The 16786-nt window shown below is 40.2% G+C and overlaps 3 protein-coding genes across 4 annotated transcripts in view; 2 read left to right on the plus strand and 1 right to left on the minus strand.

Moving 5' to 3' along the window:
* The window catches only part of LOC131684382 (uncharacterized), a 304419-nt gene that overhangs the window by 185882 nt on the left and 101751 nt on the right, over positions 1-16786 (minus strand). The window contains exon 2 of one of the 2 annotated variants that reach the window (XM_058967227.1): positions 13379-13409. The exons of the other annotated variant lie outside the window; for it this stretch is intronic. The gene's annotated coding sequence lies outside the window, so the exon portion shown is untranslated. The remainder of the gene's footprint in view (positions 1-13378; positions 13410-16786) is intronic. 2 annotated transcript variants of the gene reach the window in all.
* Positions 1543-5135, plus strand: LOC131680712 (uncharacterized). The gene is made up of 2 exons (XM_058961420.1): positions 1543-5063; positions 5132-5135. The coding sequence occupies exons 1-2, from the start codon at positions 1543-1545 to the stop codon at positions 5133-5135; spliced, it is 3525 nt and encodes a 1174-aa protein (XP_058817403.1).
* LOC131684383 (uncharacterized) lies at positions 5320-8072 on the plus strand. The gene is made up of 2 exons (XM_058967228.1): positions 5320-7755; positions 7813-8072. Exon 1 carries the CDS (start codon positions 5329-5331, stop codon positions 7306-7308), a length of 1980 nt encoding a protein of 659 aa, XP_058823211.1. The 5' UTR covers positions 5320-5328; the 3' UTR covers positions 7309-7755; positions 7813-8072.

The following is a 16786-nucleotide window of genomic DNA, read 5'->3' on the forward strand; positions in this document are numbered from 1 at the left end:
CTCAATTTGCCAGTTACTGCGTAAGTTGACAAGAAATAGTTCCAGAAACAGTTTATGACATATTTCAATTGGTTGAAAATATTTACTGATTTTTTAACATTCTGAATACCATTTCCATCTTAAAAATCATACTTTTCACTCGGCTCCTCACTCTTGATCACTAGTGTTACCCGACTCTACTCGGCTAGCGCACCTTGATATTCCAACACATTGGTCCTCGCACACTAACTCAGTCAACGACGGAGCTCACCTGGAGGTGACAGGTAACATCTTGGGTACGACTGTCAAACTGTCATCGCGGTGAGTAAGCAAAAAGATTCTATTCGTCCCAGTGTAGGAAGCCAATTGCTAAAAGTATATTCATCTAAGTTAATTACATTAAATTAATTGAATTTAAAATTAATCTAAACTAGTGCCTAAAAGTGCCTTAAAATCTACCTTATTTCTACATATAAAAACGGTAAGAATTTAATCTGAAGTTACTTTAAAATTACTACTTACATTACTCTTAAAATTAGGTTAACATAATAGCCAGCTCACTAGCAGAATTCTCCATTCGCTCCTTGCTACGATTCGGTAAGAAATATGAACAGAACTAAGGCAGGATATTATAAATTGAATTTATTCGAACAGCTTATCGACCAAAAACCTGTCAGAATTCCCTGATCGTATTCGAATAGACGAGAGGCAGAAAAGGACTAAACGTGAGTAATTTAAATATGAAATTATAATGCGCATACCATACAATATTTATACTTACACATATGAGTTATATATGTATATTTAGTTACGGTCTACTTATCTAAACTTATAACTATGCGAAAATGCGAGATAAAATTACAGTAGAACTTATTGTTTTCTCGATAGGAAAATTATAATCTCCCGTTACAAAACCCGAGCGTTTTATTGGGGATTACGATTCCGGAAACTACCTTCTGTCAAACGGTTGACCAAAGTCAACAAATTATAATTTTCGTTTACGCGAATATCTACGTTTAATTCTCGGGTATGTCGAACCGAAATAGAGCCAAACAGAGTGGAAAAAGCACTTCAGAGGGTGCCAAAGATAATGCTACTGGGGCGTGGCTAAAACCTGTAGGAAGGGGTGTGTCGGACAGTGGAAAAGTGTGTGGTAGTGGTAAAATTGGACAGGTGGCCTTGAAAGTTCCAAGGGATAAGCAGTTCGATGATACTGTACCCGGCTGGGCGTGCAAAATCTGCCAGGGAGCGGATACCGAAGATATGGTACAATGCGATGTTTGCGATAAGTGGCATCATTATGAGTGTGTTGGAGTAGCAGATGATATTGCGAACGTGAGCTGGAGGTGTCCCAACTGCGTAGCTGAAAGGGAGTACCAGCGTAAGCTGCAGCTGATCCCAAAATATGCAGGTGGTCTAGAGAAATCGTCTAAACAAAATCAAACCGGTGGTGATTCGGTTATGCCTGCGGTCCCGAAGATTAATGCGCCGATTGGATTACCCATCGCAGTAGGTGTGGCGGGCCTCTCGATTTCGTCTGGACGAAATCCAATAGTTTCCAAAATGGTTGCGGCATTGGAGGTCAAGCAGTTTAAACACAGTCAATCTGTTACGTTGCCGGTGCATCCCAATTCGGACACGAAGGCGACTATATTGGCGAATAGAGCACGGTCAGCAACTTCACAATCGTGCTCGATAAAGTCGCTCTTGAAGCTAGAACTTCAAAAATTAGAAGAGGAGCGGGCTTTCGAACAACAGGAGGCGGAGAGGCGTAGAATGCTGGAGCAGGAGGAAGCAAAAAGACGACGAGATTTTGAGCTGCGTGAAGCGGAGAAGTATCGTGAATACATCAAGAAGAAGTATGCTCTACTTGAAGAAATGTCGAACCGGTCTGATTCAAGTCGCAGCGAGGCGGCGAGCAGAGTTGATGATTGGGTAAACAGCGTAAATATTCTGCAACAAAGAGGGAGGAAAGTTACTCAGACCGCTGGCGGCTTCAATCCACAGCGACACTCTACTCAGCATCAATTCACGTTTCCGGACCATGATGATATTCCCCGAAGTAATGCACCAGCCGTAGGTTCCATTATTGGAAGCGCATGTAACGTTCGAAATGATTCAATGGTGCCGGCCGACCGAACCCGTTCCCGTTCCGATTCTACAATACACGGTAGCGAACATCCGCTCACGCGATCCGTACAAATGACGCAACAAGTTAGTCGGTTGCCAGTAGACGAAGAAGACGACACGGACTTTTGCCAGCTCAGCAAGAAACAGTTGGCCGCACGTCAAGCGATTTCAAAGGACCTGCCTGTCTTTTCGGGTAAACCAGAAGAGTGGCCCATTTTTATTTCAGTCTACAATAGTACTACGGCTATGTGTGGATTCTCAGACGAAGAGAACATCATCCGGCTTCAAAGGTGCCTGAAGGGGAAAGCTTACGAGGCGGTACAAAGTCGACTGTTGTATCCATCCAACGCTTCCGGTGTGATTGCAACATTGCGAATGCTTTATGGACAACCAGAGGCTATCGTCAACTCGTTGATAGGGAAAATCAACGCACTTCCCCCACTGCGGGAAGATAAGCTGGAAACAATCGTAGACTTTGCTGTGAACGTGCAGAATTTCTGTGCAACAGTTGACGCCTGCGGTATTGCAGACTATATGTATAACATTTCTCTGCTACACCAACTTGTTAGCAAGCTTCCGCCGACCATCAAGTTGGATTGGGCGCGATACCGGCTGACTCTGTCTACTGTCAATCTAGCGACGTTTGGAGATTGGGTGTACTCATTGGCGGAGGCAGCCAGTGCAATAACTATCCCATCGGTTATGATGGAGTCCAAGCCAGCACGTTTCGAGGCTAGAGCGACTAAAAGGGAAAGTGCCTACCTTAATGCCCATGCCGAAACGTCACGCCAAGCTTCTGCATCCCTGCACACACTTCAGTCCAGTGCAAATGTGAAACGATCGTTCGATAATAGTTGCCCCATCTGCAAAGGTAGCTGTAACGCAGTCGCCAAATGTAAGCGCTTTCAGGAGCTGTCCCGGGATTCACGATGGGCCGCAGTGCGAGAATTCGATTTATGTCGCAGATGTCTCCGCAAACACGTTAGGGACGGCTGCACTGCTAAACTATGCGGAAAAAACGGTTGTACGCGGATGCATCATGAACTACTGCACAACGATCAAAAGGACGATTCGCCTGCCACGATTACATCGCCGGAGTTGCCTACGGAGAAGCAGAGTGGTGAACCATCCCATGGATGTAACATACATCATTCCAACTCTAGTGCCGTGTTGTTCCGATACCTTCCGGTTGTGTTACACGGCAAACACCGGTCGATTCGTACGTATGCTTTCTTCGACGAGGGGTCAGAGTTAACACTACTCGACCAGGAACTTTCAGAAGAGTTGATGCTGGAAGGAAATGTGCAACCGTTGTGTCTGAGATGGACCGGAGGCTCCCAACGAAATGAGACGAACTCCCGAGTCGTCAGCCTGGAAGTATCAGGAATACAAAATTCTGCCAAAAAATTCAAGCTCAACAGCGTGCGCACTGTTGAAAGCCTACTTTTACCGCACCAAACGCTCGACACGGAGGAATTGGCGCAACTCTACCCGCATATCCGCGGACTGCCCATTGAATCATATAGCGACGCAAGACCACGTATACTGATCGGAATGAAGCACCTAGGAGTCAGTGTAGTGCTTAAGACCAAAGAGGGTGGATACGATGAACCAATTGCAGTAAAAACACGGCTAGGATGGACCGTTTGTGGCGGATGGAAGCTGCATGAAACCCTTGCTGCTGGACAATGTGCGTTTCATGTGTGTGTAGATGCAGAACACTCCGACGAGAACTTGCATCAAGCCGTGAAGGCTTATTTCGCAATGGATAGCCTAGGCATCACAAAATCCGACAAGGTTATTCTATCTTCCGAAGATCAACGTGCTGAGAATATCTTGAAGTCTCGTACCCAACTTGTTGGCAATCGCTATGAAACTGGTCTACTTTGGCGCTACGAAGATATCCGTCTACCTGATAGCCGTGAAATGGCTCTTCGTCGACACCAAAGCCTTATTACACGAATGGACAAAGACCCGTTCTTAGCGGAGGCACTCCAACAGATGATTTCCGACTACGTTGCGAAAGGGTATGCAAGGAAACTTAGCGACGACGAACTCAAACAAACGTTTCCGCGCGTCTGGTATCTTCCAGTGTTCCCGGTAACAAACCCGAATAAGCCCGGAAAAGTGCGATTGGTTTGGGACGCAGCGGCCAAAAGTTTCGGGATCTCATTGAACTCCGTTCTGCTAAAAGGACCAGATTACCTTTGCTCGTTATTTGCTATCCTGCTTCAATTTCGAGAAGGACGAATAGGTCTAGCTGGGGACGTGCGCGAGATGTTCCACCAGATACGTATCCGTGACGAAGACCAACAGTGCCAACGCTTTTTCTGGACCGACAAGGACGGCAATTTGGCGACCTACGTCATGAGCGTGATGACGTTCGGTGCCTGCTGTTCGCCTAGCAGCGCGCAGTATGCGATGACTTTAAACGCTGAACGATTTTCTCACGAGTTTCCTACAGCGGCGAAGGTTATAATAAAGCGACACTACGTTGATGACATGCTGGTTAGCACTAATTCGGAACAAGATGCCATTCGTATCGCAGAGGACGTGCACTATGTACACTCTCGAGGTGGTTTTGAAATCCGCAACTGGATCAGTAATTCCAAACGGGTCTTGGGGTGTTTAAAACAAGATAAGACCCACGAGAAAAATCTGGATCTCTCGCCCGAATTGTCCACCGAGAAAGTGCTTGGGATGTGGTGGTGTACGGAAAAGGATGTTTTCACTTACAAGGTTGGATGGAACCGTTATGACAGCGCCTTATTGTCAGGTCAACGATGCCCCACGAAACGTGAGGTCCTCCGTGTGCTTATGACGATCTTCGATCCCCTTGGTTTGATCGCTCACTACCTTATGTATCTTAAAGTTCTGCTGCAGGATATCTGGCGTTCCGGTACCCAATGGGACGAAGAAATCAATGACGATTCGTACAACAAATGGAAAATTTGGTTAGCAGTCCTTCCGCAAGTCGAGCACGTTCAGGTTTCACGTTGCTATCAACTACGTACACCTCCAGTTGATAGCGTGGAATCTTCATGTTTCAGGATTGATCACTCAACTTTAAGCTGTGCCAACCAACCTCGGAACATCAATCCATCAATCCAAAACGACAATGGACAAACACGGTCTTCGAAGGATGCCGTCGAAGTACAACTGCATACTTTCGTAGATGCTAGTGAGAATGGGATGGCGGCCGCAGTGTACCTCCGTTTCATGCATGCTGGAGAAGTTGAATGCCGCCTCGTAGCAGCCAAAACCAAAGTGGCTCCATTGAAGTACCACTCTATCCCTAGGCTGGAGCTTCAGGCGGCTGTAATTGGTGCTAGGCTTGCTCAATCAATCGAAGAGACACTTTCTATACCAATCAACAGGCGTATTTACTGGTCAGACTCCAGAGATGTGCTGTGCTGGATACGCTCAGATCATCGCAGATACTCGCAATTCGTCGCCTGCCGTGTAAGTGAGATTCTTGAAACTACCGATGAAAGGGAATGGCGATGGATCCCAACCAAGCTTAACGTTGCAGACGACGGAACTAAGTGGGCGAGACAGCCAGATCTAACTCCAGAAGCAAGGTGGTTCAATGGTACCGAGTTTCTGAAATGCCCAGAAGTCGATTGGCCACATTCAACGATTGTGACTAACGCTACCGAGACCGAGCTCCGTCACCGTTTACTATTTCACCACATTGAACCAACACCAATCATAAGCGTCGTCGATTTCTCTAGCTGGAAGCGATTAGTCCGTGTAGTTGCACTTGTCCAGCGTTTTCTGGCTAACTGCCGCCGCAAACTACAACGCGAGCGAATCCGCACAGCACCACTTTCCATGGAAGAACAACGTGGTGCCGAGGAGTATATCCTGCGTCTTACTCAGCGTGAAGCGTTTCCCGTAGAAGTGAATTTACTTAATGAGTGCCCTCAAAAACCACTTCCCAAAGTGAGCCAACTGTACCAACTGACACCATGGTTGGATGACCGCGGCATAATGCGGATGCGAAGTAGGATTGCTGCTTGCGATTTCGCTACGGAGGATGCTAAAAGTCCAATACTTCTTTCTCGTAATCACCACATAACCACTCTTATTTTGCAACACTACCACAACAAATACCACCACCAAAATCATGAAACCGTGATCAACGAGATACGGCAAAAATTCTACATTTCCCGAATCCGTGTCTGCTATCGAACAATACGCAGTAACTGTCAACGCTGTAAGAACGAAGCCTCATTGCCACGGAACCCAATCATGGCTGATCTTCCTGCAGCCAGACTAGCTGCATTTTCCCGACCCTTTACACACGTGGGCGTAGATTATTTTGGCCCAGTAGAAGTCGCCCTTGGAAGACGAGTGGAAAAACGCTGGGTTATGCTTGCCACCTGCTTGACAGTTCGCGCAATCCACCTCGAAGTAGTCCACTCACTTACCACTGATTCGTGCATCATTGCCCTTCGAAATTGCTTTGCGCGGCGTGGTTGTCCCAGGAAAATTTATAGTGATCGGGGTACAAACTTCGTTGGAGCCAGTAAGCAGCTAAAAAAGCTAGTTGAGGAGATAGATCAGGAAATGATCACAAAGGAGTTTATAAGCCCCGATACTGAGTGGGTATTTAATCCGCCGTTGGCGCCACATATGGGCGGAAGCTGGGAGCGTCTCATACGCACTGTAAAAAACAATTTAATGGCCATCTGTCCATCACGAAAGCCGACTGATGAAGTGCTCCGCAACTTGCTTACAGAAATCGAAAACACTGTAAACTCTCGTCCTTTGACACATGTTCCAATTGATGACGATTCCGCACCCGCTCTTACCCCGAACCACTTCTTGCTGGGAACCTCGAATGGTATGAAGCCACTTTGTCTGTTGGACGATAGTGGTGCTGCGCTCCGACAAAATTGGCGTACATCTCAGATTCTCGCGAACCGATTTTGGAAGAGGTGGCTATCCGACTACCTGCCAGAAATTACTAGGAGGACAAAATGGTTCGCCCATACGGAACCAATCGTTGTTGGTGACGTTGTGGTCATCACTGACAACAAACTACCCCGGAATTGCTGGCCCATCGGAAAGATTATCCAGACGCATGCTGGCAAGGATGGCCAGATACGATCGGCTACAGTGCGGACAGCTGTAGGCGTGTACGAGCGACCCACTTCGAAGTTGGCTGTGTTGGACGTTCGGCGCGAGAAGTAGTAAGCCAACCTGGAGGCTGGCGTACCCGGGGGGAGTGTTACCCGACTCTACTCGGCTAGCGCACCTTGATATTCCAACACATTGGTCCTCGCACACTAACTCAGTCAACGACGGAGCTCACCTGGAGGTGACAGGTAACATCTTGGGTACGACTGTCAAACTGTCATCGCGGTGAGTAAGCAAAAAGATTCTATTCGTCCCAGTGTAGGAAGCCAATTGCTAAAAGTATATTCATCTAAGTTAATTACATTAAATTAATTGAATTTAAAATTAATCTAAACTAGTGCCTAAAAGTGCCTTAAAATCTACCTTATTTCTACATATAAAAACGGTAAGAATTTAATCTGAAGTTACTTTAAAATTACTACTTACATTACTCTTAAAATTAGGTTAACATAATAGCCAGCTCACTAGCAGAATTCTCCATTCGCTCCTTGCTACGATTCGGTAAGAAATATGAACAGAACTAAGGCAGGATATTATAAATTGAATTTATTCGAACAGCTTATCGACCAAAAACCTGTCAGAATTCCCTGATCGTATTCGAATAGACGAGAGGCAGAAAAGGACTAAACGTGAGTAATTTAAATATGAAATTATAATGCGCATACCATACAATATTTATACTTACACATATGAGTTATATATGTATATTTAGTTACGGTCTACTTATCTAAACTTATAACTATGCGAAAATGCGAGATAAAATTACAGTAGAACTTATTGTTTTCTCGATAGGAAAATTATAATCTCCCGTTACAAAACCCGAGCGTTTTATTGGGGATTACGATTCCGGAAACTACCTTCTGTCAAACGGTTGACCAAAGTCAACAACTAGTAAAACCCTCGTAGATCATGCTCTCAATGCTATCTTAAAGTTGTGCATGTATTCGTGTCATTATTCTAGTCATAAAGTGATTATTCAAATGCAATCCCAAGTAGCAACTGAAGTTTTATGACACTCTTGAAGGAGCTCTCAAAACTTAGATTGCTCTTGTAGTGTGCTATAAAACTTTAAATGTTACTTGGGATATCAGTAATAACCATGCGCCTCCATTCACAGTTTTGTAAAAGTTTGACTGCTTATCGCAAATTTTCGCAAAATTAGCGTAGACTTATTTTAAAGAGAAAATTAAAAGATTTCGAATGAGTATAGTGTGATCGAGGGCATTCACGGGCGTCGTTGTTATTATCGAATTAGAAGGTCGAATTCAACAAAAAATCAAGACAAACAATTATCTAAACAAAAACTAAACCAACTAGTGACTTATTTTTACGATTTTACAATCTAGTTTCATCACAAGAATAATTTTTGAGAAGTAATGCACTGCATAAAATCAACCGTTTCTTTGAAAAACGAAAGTAACGGGATGTAGTTGCTATGATCAAATAATGCAAAAACACTTGAGTTATGCCTTTCAAAAAGCTGTCAAAAATTTATTTTACTCTGAAATCTCCTAAAATATCGCAAAACTGTCTCTGAGGGCTTAGCTGCTATGAGAAAAATACTAGCGAGAATATCGTGTAATCTTCATATATACACACCTAGAAAATATAGTGTAAATTTACGTTTCCTGACCCTGACATATACGAGCATCAAAAATGACTTAGTTTTACGTTTGATTTTAATTTTACATGACGTTTAATTTCGTAAATCATGTAATTTTACTCGTCATACAGCGTTTGTTCTGAATGGTAGGAAGTGTAATTTTATGTCATTGCGCATGTACAGTATATGTTTCATGTAAAATTAAACGGAATACGGTAATGTTCCGTCATTTCGTAAATTACGGTTTGTTGAATTGTGTCATGTTTGCAATTACGTCAACGATAAAATTCAGATTTTTTTGGTGTGTAGGCTCGTCCGCACAGTGGGATTCTAAGGAGTAAGATCAGTTCTGCAATCAGAATGTATCCCCTGTTACAAGGATTCATTCACTTAAAAATAGCGTTCACGGCAATCTATCCGCCTCGCGTTATGTTTTTGCGGAACTCTATTGATTAACAATCCGACGGTCGATGAAAATTGTTCTTCAATATCATTTCAGAATCTCATATTAAATTATACTATGAATTTCGCTCAATCTGATTTTAATTTTTTTTGTCGGCTTAAGGCAACACTGACAAGAAATAAATGCAAAAAACCGAATTTCCGTGTATATCAATTGACATTATGTAATAATAGTGCAATTGAAGGAAAAATTCCCAGTCGTATTGAATCAGAAATGAACCCAACCATCCAAACAGCGTGTCGGACTTACCCCACCCAAAAACTGTCGATCTTACCCCAACAGTGCACATTTTTGTTAAATGCCCAATTAACAGTGTTAAAATACTCAAAGCTATCTTCAACGCAGCCAAATAATGATATGGAGTGTAGATTAGAATGTAAGATATAAAAAACCGGTGATTTTCAAAACTTTAGTGCCGTTGAAACCATAAAATATATCGACTAAAAATAACATCCAAGTGCGCATCTATTTTGTTTTCGCATGTTTTGTTTATTTTGTTAACGTTTCATGAACCTATATGCCATCCATATGTCTCGCAATGCTGAAAACAATTGTACTAATAATATCAGGATAATTATTATTGTACGCGGTGTTGGATCGAAGCAGCGCTTTTCCATCAAATTCACTCATGATGGCAATAGTAACACAAAGATTTCTTTGTTCTAGATACAAAGTATACTTTGATCGTTTGTCTAACTTGACAGAAGTAGAAAGTAGAATGAACGGTTTCCTTTGTTCTTCAGACAATGCACAGAAGGTGAAAGTAACTGTTTTGTCGTTCGTGTTGCGCTGGCTCAGACAACGATGTCTTTGGTGGTTGGAAATCAACTGAAATGGCTGCAGATATCCATTTCCATCATCTACTTATCAACGCAATTCCAAAAATTCCCTTATTGTTGAAGTTATAAGGATTTTCACTGAATCGGAAATCAACATCTTGGCTTTTCAGGTGGTTTCAGACACGCGAATCAATACTTAGTTTATGAACAATGGTTATTAAATTGTGAACTACCTCACGAACAGAAAATGATACCAGCTGAAATCATAACTGAGAGGCTCAGCGCAAGAACCCAAAAAAATAGTTTACACCCAAGTTTTTTTACACAGGGGATACGCACCGTATAAAAAAAATCCGCATAAAAAACCGCGTTAATTAGAAAATTCGAGTAAAAAACCGCGTCAATTCGAAAATCCGCGTAAAAAAAACTCTAAGCAAAAGACTTTGGATTTTTTGCGGGCATTTCGTAAAAATATTCTAACTCTTTTTAAATGCGAAGAACTTAGAAGAATTTTGGCAGCTTTTTGTGCGGATTTTACGATTAACACGGGTTTCGCAAAAAATATCTTTTTTTATTATTTCGATTATAGATGTTTAAACCATACGGTTATTCGCCTCTTCGGGATAGAAAAATCTCTTATGAAAAATTTCTAACCCTATGTGCGGCGTCGGAACTCGATTTACCAACTACGCAACGCCCACCCCCTAAAAATATTCTAAGCCCTTCTGAAAGCTAAAGACTTTTCAGAAAGATGGAAGAGACGGATCTGGAAGACTCCTTATGGCCTCAACAATATGGGTATTTTCGTGATGGACTTCACGAGTAAGTACCAGAAACTTATGTTTGACTCCATTTTGAAATCCAAGATGATGACTTTCGGTTTAGCGAAATTTTCTATAACCCAATCAATATGGATATTTTCGGAATGGTCTTGACGCGCAGGTGCCAGAAATTAATTGTTGAGGCCATTTTGAAATCCGAGATGGCGACTTCCGGTTTAGTGAAATTCGCTACAACTCAATCAATATGGGTATTTTCATAACGGTCTTGACGAGTCGGTGAAAAAAATTGATTTTTGACACCATTTTGACATCCAAATTGGCGTCTTCCGGTTTATCGAAATTCTCTATAACCGTTTTTTATGCGTGAATTTCGGTAAACCTGAAGTCGCCATCTAGAATTTCAAAATAACGTCAAACATCGACCTTTGTCTCCTACTCGTCAAGACTATTCCGAAAATACACATATTGATTGAGTTGTAGAGAATTTTTTTAAGCCGGAAGTCGCCATCTTGGATTTAAAAATGGCGTCAAAAATCAATCTGTGGCATCTACTTGTCAAGATCTTTCCGAAAATACCCATATTGATTGGTTTGTAGCGAATTTTGCTAAACCGGAAGTATTCTTGCATTTCAAAATGACATCAAAAATCAATTTCTGGCACCAACTCGTCAAGACCATTCCGAGAATACCCATATTGTAGAGGTGCGGGCTGTAAGGAGTCTTCCAAACCCGTCTCCACAATCTTTCCGAAAATCTAAGTCTTTTGCATTCAAAAGGATTTAGAATATTTTTGCGAAATCCGCTCAAAAAAACTGCCAAAAATATTCTAAGTCTTTTGCTGAGGGTTTTCTCCCAGGCGGATTTTCGAATTACCGCGCTTTTTTTACGTGGATTTTTGAATTAACGCGGTGTTTTTACGCGGATTTTCCAAATAACGCGGTTTTTTTATGCGGAATCTACGTAAAAAAAACTTGTGAAAACAACCGCGTAAAAAAACCTGAGTGTACTTCATATGTATTTCTCAACACTCTAACAACAGACAGCCTAAACTTAGTTACCACTAAGCCAAAGGAAACAAAGGGCTGGTTGCAGGTTGTAGTACGACATGACGTATGTGATGGAACTAAACAGTTTGAATTTGAGTTATATCGACAAATAATTTAACTTTCAGCAAGCGCTCCACTTCTGGTACATTTTTGCAACCACCTAAATTCACATCGGCCGTACACACAGGCAGCAAATAAATAACCTCACTATAACTGAAGATCACCTGAATCTATCCAATCCTCACTGTCGGAACGAGTATAGCTGAACTTTTATTTGGATGCTGATAGCCCAGGGTACATGTATCTAAGGTAGATAGTTAATTGTATATTTCTTCCACTTGCTTTGCGAATTTTTATGACCGTTGTCTTCAGTCAATGGAAGCACACTAAAATGCCTCTCGACAAACTGCTACCTGATGTTTTCATAGGATCTTATTTTGAAAGTAGTTCGCTTAAGGGTTCGAAAATTTTGCCAAAATAGGTTCAGTTTAAAAAAAAAGGCTACATGGAAAACGGAACATATAAATTCTTCTTTCACATGTCAAAAATCCTGTTCAAAATCTTTGAATCAAGTTCACCAAAGGAAGGCAAATTATTGTATAAATGAATGAAGATGCGATTAAACCAGCTGGTGAAACAAAAGTTTCATCTGGTATGACGAGATGTTAATGTTCGTTTTGCTGATCTATTTACTTGGATTCCCATGATTTCGCAAGGACTCTAAGACGTACATGCAAGAGTCTTAGGTCAAACAAACGATTGTTGAAGATTCGGTGAGATTCAACAAGCTACCTTTACCAAGAAGTACTTTAGTGGAGCAGTGACAATGGTGATTTCATCTAAACGAAATATAAACTAATTAAGCCTCAATCGAAAATCATTAGGCCATGTTTAGACACAATTTGAAGATGGCTTTGGTTGCAGTAAAAATATTCAGTCGCTGCAATGAACGAGCAGACGTTTACTACCAAAAATAGCAATAGAGGCAATTTAAAAAAAAGTTCAGTATATTATCTGAAGCTAGTCGCATTGATTCAGTCATATTTCTTCTGAACAAGCTATGAGAAGAGAGTTCAATTTGTTACAGCTGGCGTTTTTTTCCTAAACAAACATTAAATGAATTCAAAAATACCTACACGAAACTCGAGCCTAGCGATACTATTACTAACTGTATGGACCAGAAATGTGTAGGCCATAACCTTGCGGCTTCATATCCGCGTTTGTGTTCACGTTCTTCTTAGCTACATATTTGCATAGTAAACATTCAAACCACCGTAATTTCAACTGTCCCTTTTGCAACACCTCTGCTGTTTACCTACGGCGAACACAATCAACAGTCTTTATTCGTTACACCGAAAAATCTGTCTGGTGAGCCATGCATATAAAAAATGCATCCCTTTAATTTATTCAAGCTAGTAAAAATCACAAAAGGTGGTAGGTTCTACACTTACCCACCAATTTAATTGAGTTTCGGCATCTCACCTGAAAAAAGAATAAATAAAATTGTTAAGTTTAAAGGACAAAATTCGTGAATTCTAATACATAACAATGTGAGTCTTTCTGATTTGCATAGTTTGCATTCAAATAAGACAATATTCATTGTATTGTTCTTTCTTTCGATTCTTACGAATCTAGAGTGTAAAGCACGTAATACCTGCGAACCGACCGGTTCATTCAACCTTACAGGAGCTCTTAAGTAACAGTAATAATAGTGCGCTTGCAATTTGTTCATGGAAAACAAAAAAAAACCTTAGCACAGACAAAATAATTATTAGATTAACATGTTTACCTAACATACTCCCATCCGAACAATCCTAAATAATATACTTTCACTTTTTTTTCTCTCGAGTGTATAAAAAGCTGTAATTAAGCTTGTGCACTTTCATTTACTGTATCCACGAAATCGAAGATGCCAAAAACGTTTAGCATCAATAAAGATTTTCCACTAGCAAGCCGCAAAATAATCTGATACAAACAAAAAGCTAGCAACCAAATAAGATTATCCCAATCTGCTTCTTAGTGACCACTTCGACTCACTTTGCACTAGGTAGGTACAAACATACTACCGAGCAAGGTTCGGTTTGCGTGATTCCACGATTTTCTTTCCGCTCTGTTGCAACATTTATGTATGTATCGTTTTCCCATTCTCAATAGAGGAAATTTGCGTGGGCGACTGGATTTCATGTTAAGTAAATTGCCACGTGCTTACGTAAGACATAGCGCTGAACTGGATGTTCACATGGGATCATTTACGACACAGCCATTTCATTGGAGTAGATACCTACATATAGTGGAATCAGCGCCCACGTCCGGTTTAATGAATCACAAAATAGACAGAACACTAATAGGCAGTCGTGGGAATATGTAACTTGACAGAAGGGACTCAGTGGAAGAAGAGCCGAACAAACAGGGCTAATTGTTGATATGTTGAACGAAGCTGCCTTCAAATTAGCGATATATTATTTAATAATTCATTTTTTTCATCGAGTAAATGTAGTCAACATAGGATGTTGCCATATTATTTGGATGACACATTAGTTCTAATGTAATCTTGTTAGTTTTCTAGACATTGTTTTGTGAATTAATTCGTAATTTTCATTCTCATGGCTTTTCACGCAATAGACAGGGTAATTTTAACATAGTTTGCTCTAAATGATTTTTCGTGAAATAATTGACGGGTTCGTAGGTGCCGGCAATGCGCAATAATTTTATTTCCAAGTTAGTTTTGAACGGACTTTTTCACATTACCAAACAATAATTGGGTTTACCCTAATAGTATGGAATGATATGAGAAGAAACGCCATCTCTTGACAGAAAAAATGTTAGCACTAAATTTCACCGAATAGGGAGATATAACGATTGAAGGACTGCAAATAGTTTGTTCAACAACTTAAGAGAAGACACATAATTTCTATCTCTCTCCAAAGTGGTCCCACTATGATACACTGAAACCTCAATTTATGAATTAACTGGGAGCTGGTAAATCGAATCAGTTCATAAAAAGAGGTCGTTATTTGGGTTCCATATCTTAACAAATTTCCTTTAGATTGTTATCATGGTTCTGTGGGAGAAATAACACTTCAAAATTTTATTACGAATCAACGATTACATAAGTAGGTAAGTGTTCCAGGTACTTGACACTTAGTTCAACATAGTATTGAGTTCAACGAATGTTATGTTACTCTTCAAAAAATACTAAAACACTTCGCTTCTTCAGCAAAGTTGTTAAACGTGTAATTTAAAACAACTTCGTTAAAGATATAAATATTACATGTATGCAGAATAGCGAGAGATTAGCAAATGTTTATAACATTTTCTTAAATCCAATACTCTTTAACGCAATTTTTTGCTGTAAGCTTCAGATAATGATGTGTTGGATAAAATGAGATTTTTATTGTTCATAAATAGCAGAAAAAATTTCAAAAACAGAAGTCTGATAATTTTTAATATTCAATTTAATAGTTACCCGTTTCATCTAACTAACATCATTTTTTTATTTTTTATGGTGACAAGGGGGGGGGGAGCTTTACCGTCAAGCTACGTAATTACCAGGAGGGTATTTAGAGGTTTGTGACGAAATGCTACGATGGGGGAGGGGGTGTTCAAAATCATTCTAAAAATGCTACGTCATTTATGGATGGTCCCATATTGTTTAATATATTTCTATATCCTGAAGACATGAAGCATTCATGTCTGCAACAACGTTGTTTGCAATAGCATTTTCGAAAACCTTTCTGAGGATATTAAATTAAGTCAATTCAGCACTCAACTTGGGATATTTTTATATTTTAAATAAAATTTTTGAATATAAATATAAATAGTGACTATTGATATAATTGATAGTAGGAACAACAAAAATCAAATGCTCAAAAAAGCGATCTGGACATAAACGGAAAACGCTATTTTTCATCAATTTCTTTCTACTTTCCGAAAATGTTATTCTTGTTATTAATCATATTGAGTTTTCGTCTACACATTCTAAAAGAACTTTTTTAGGATATGCAAATCTATGCAATTTTTCGGCAGGAATTCTATGCTTCATAGACAATATACATCTTATAACTGCACTTCCGATTCAAAAAATATTCCCTAATCCATAATTCGATACGTTCCTTCAAAAGTGAGCTCATAATGATTGGAAATCAGAGGGTTATGATTGGTTTCAGAACGCTGGAATTAGCTTCTATATCAGTCTTTCCATGCAGGTATTTTATTTGATATTGATATGATGCGACAACTTTGAGATTTCGACTAAGAAATCAGTTACAATATCCCATTCCCACAATTTTACAAAAATCTGCAGGATACTTAAAACAATAGGTTCTCGATAAACCTTCAATATTATTGCATTAATATTTAAATAAGTTAGCATCAATATTTTTTTCGATCCAAATAATTTTGGTTACGCCATTGGGCTAATAGCATCCAGTCGATACCGTTCTGAGAATTAACTGTCATTAACAATCATACTTGGAGGCATGAAATGGGAGACTTGTGAGGGATTCCATGAGAAAGTGGCCGACCATCGTTAATTCGAACAAAACTTTACAGGTTTATGAATCTCCTCTTGTATTTAGAACGCTTTGACTTATGAAACAACAGCAAGTTTTTAAAAGGGCGTAGAAGTATTTGCATGCAGCAGTTTCCGATAAATAAAAATTGTTCTACTATCGTATTTTATACAGTAAAACTATCTGAGAATGAGTTACAGGGAATGAAAACATCTGTGCGAAAAAATATGCACTGAAAGAAAAGTTGTGACATTTTTCGATAATCGGACAATTTTTTTCGGAAATTTCTGCATGCAACAACTTCTACGCCTTTTTGAAAAATTGCTCTTTTATTAAAATTATCTCATG

This window comes from Topomyia yanbarensis, chromosome 2 (genome assembly GCF_030247195.1).
Source record: "Topomyia yanbarensis strain Yona2022 chromosome 2, ASM3024719v1, whole genome shotgun sequence".
NCBI lineage: Eukaryota > Metazoa > Arthropoda > Insecta > Diptera > Culicidae > Topomyia > Topomyia yanbarensis.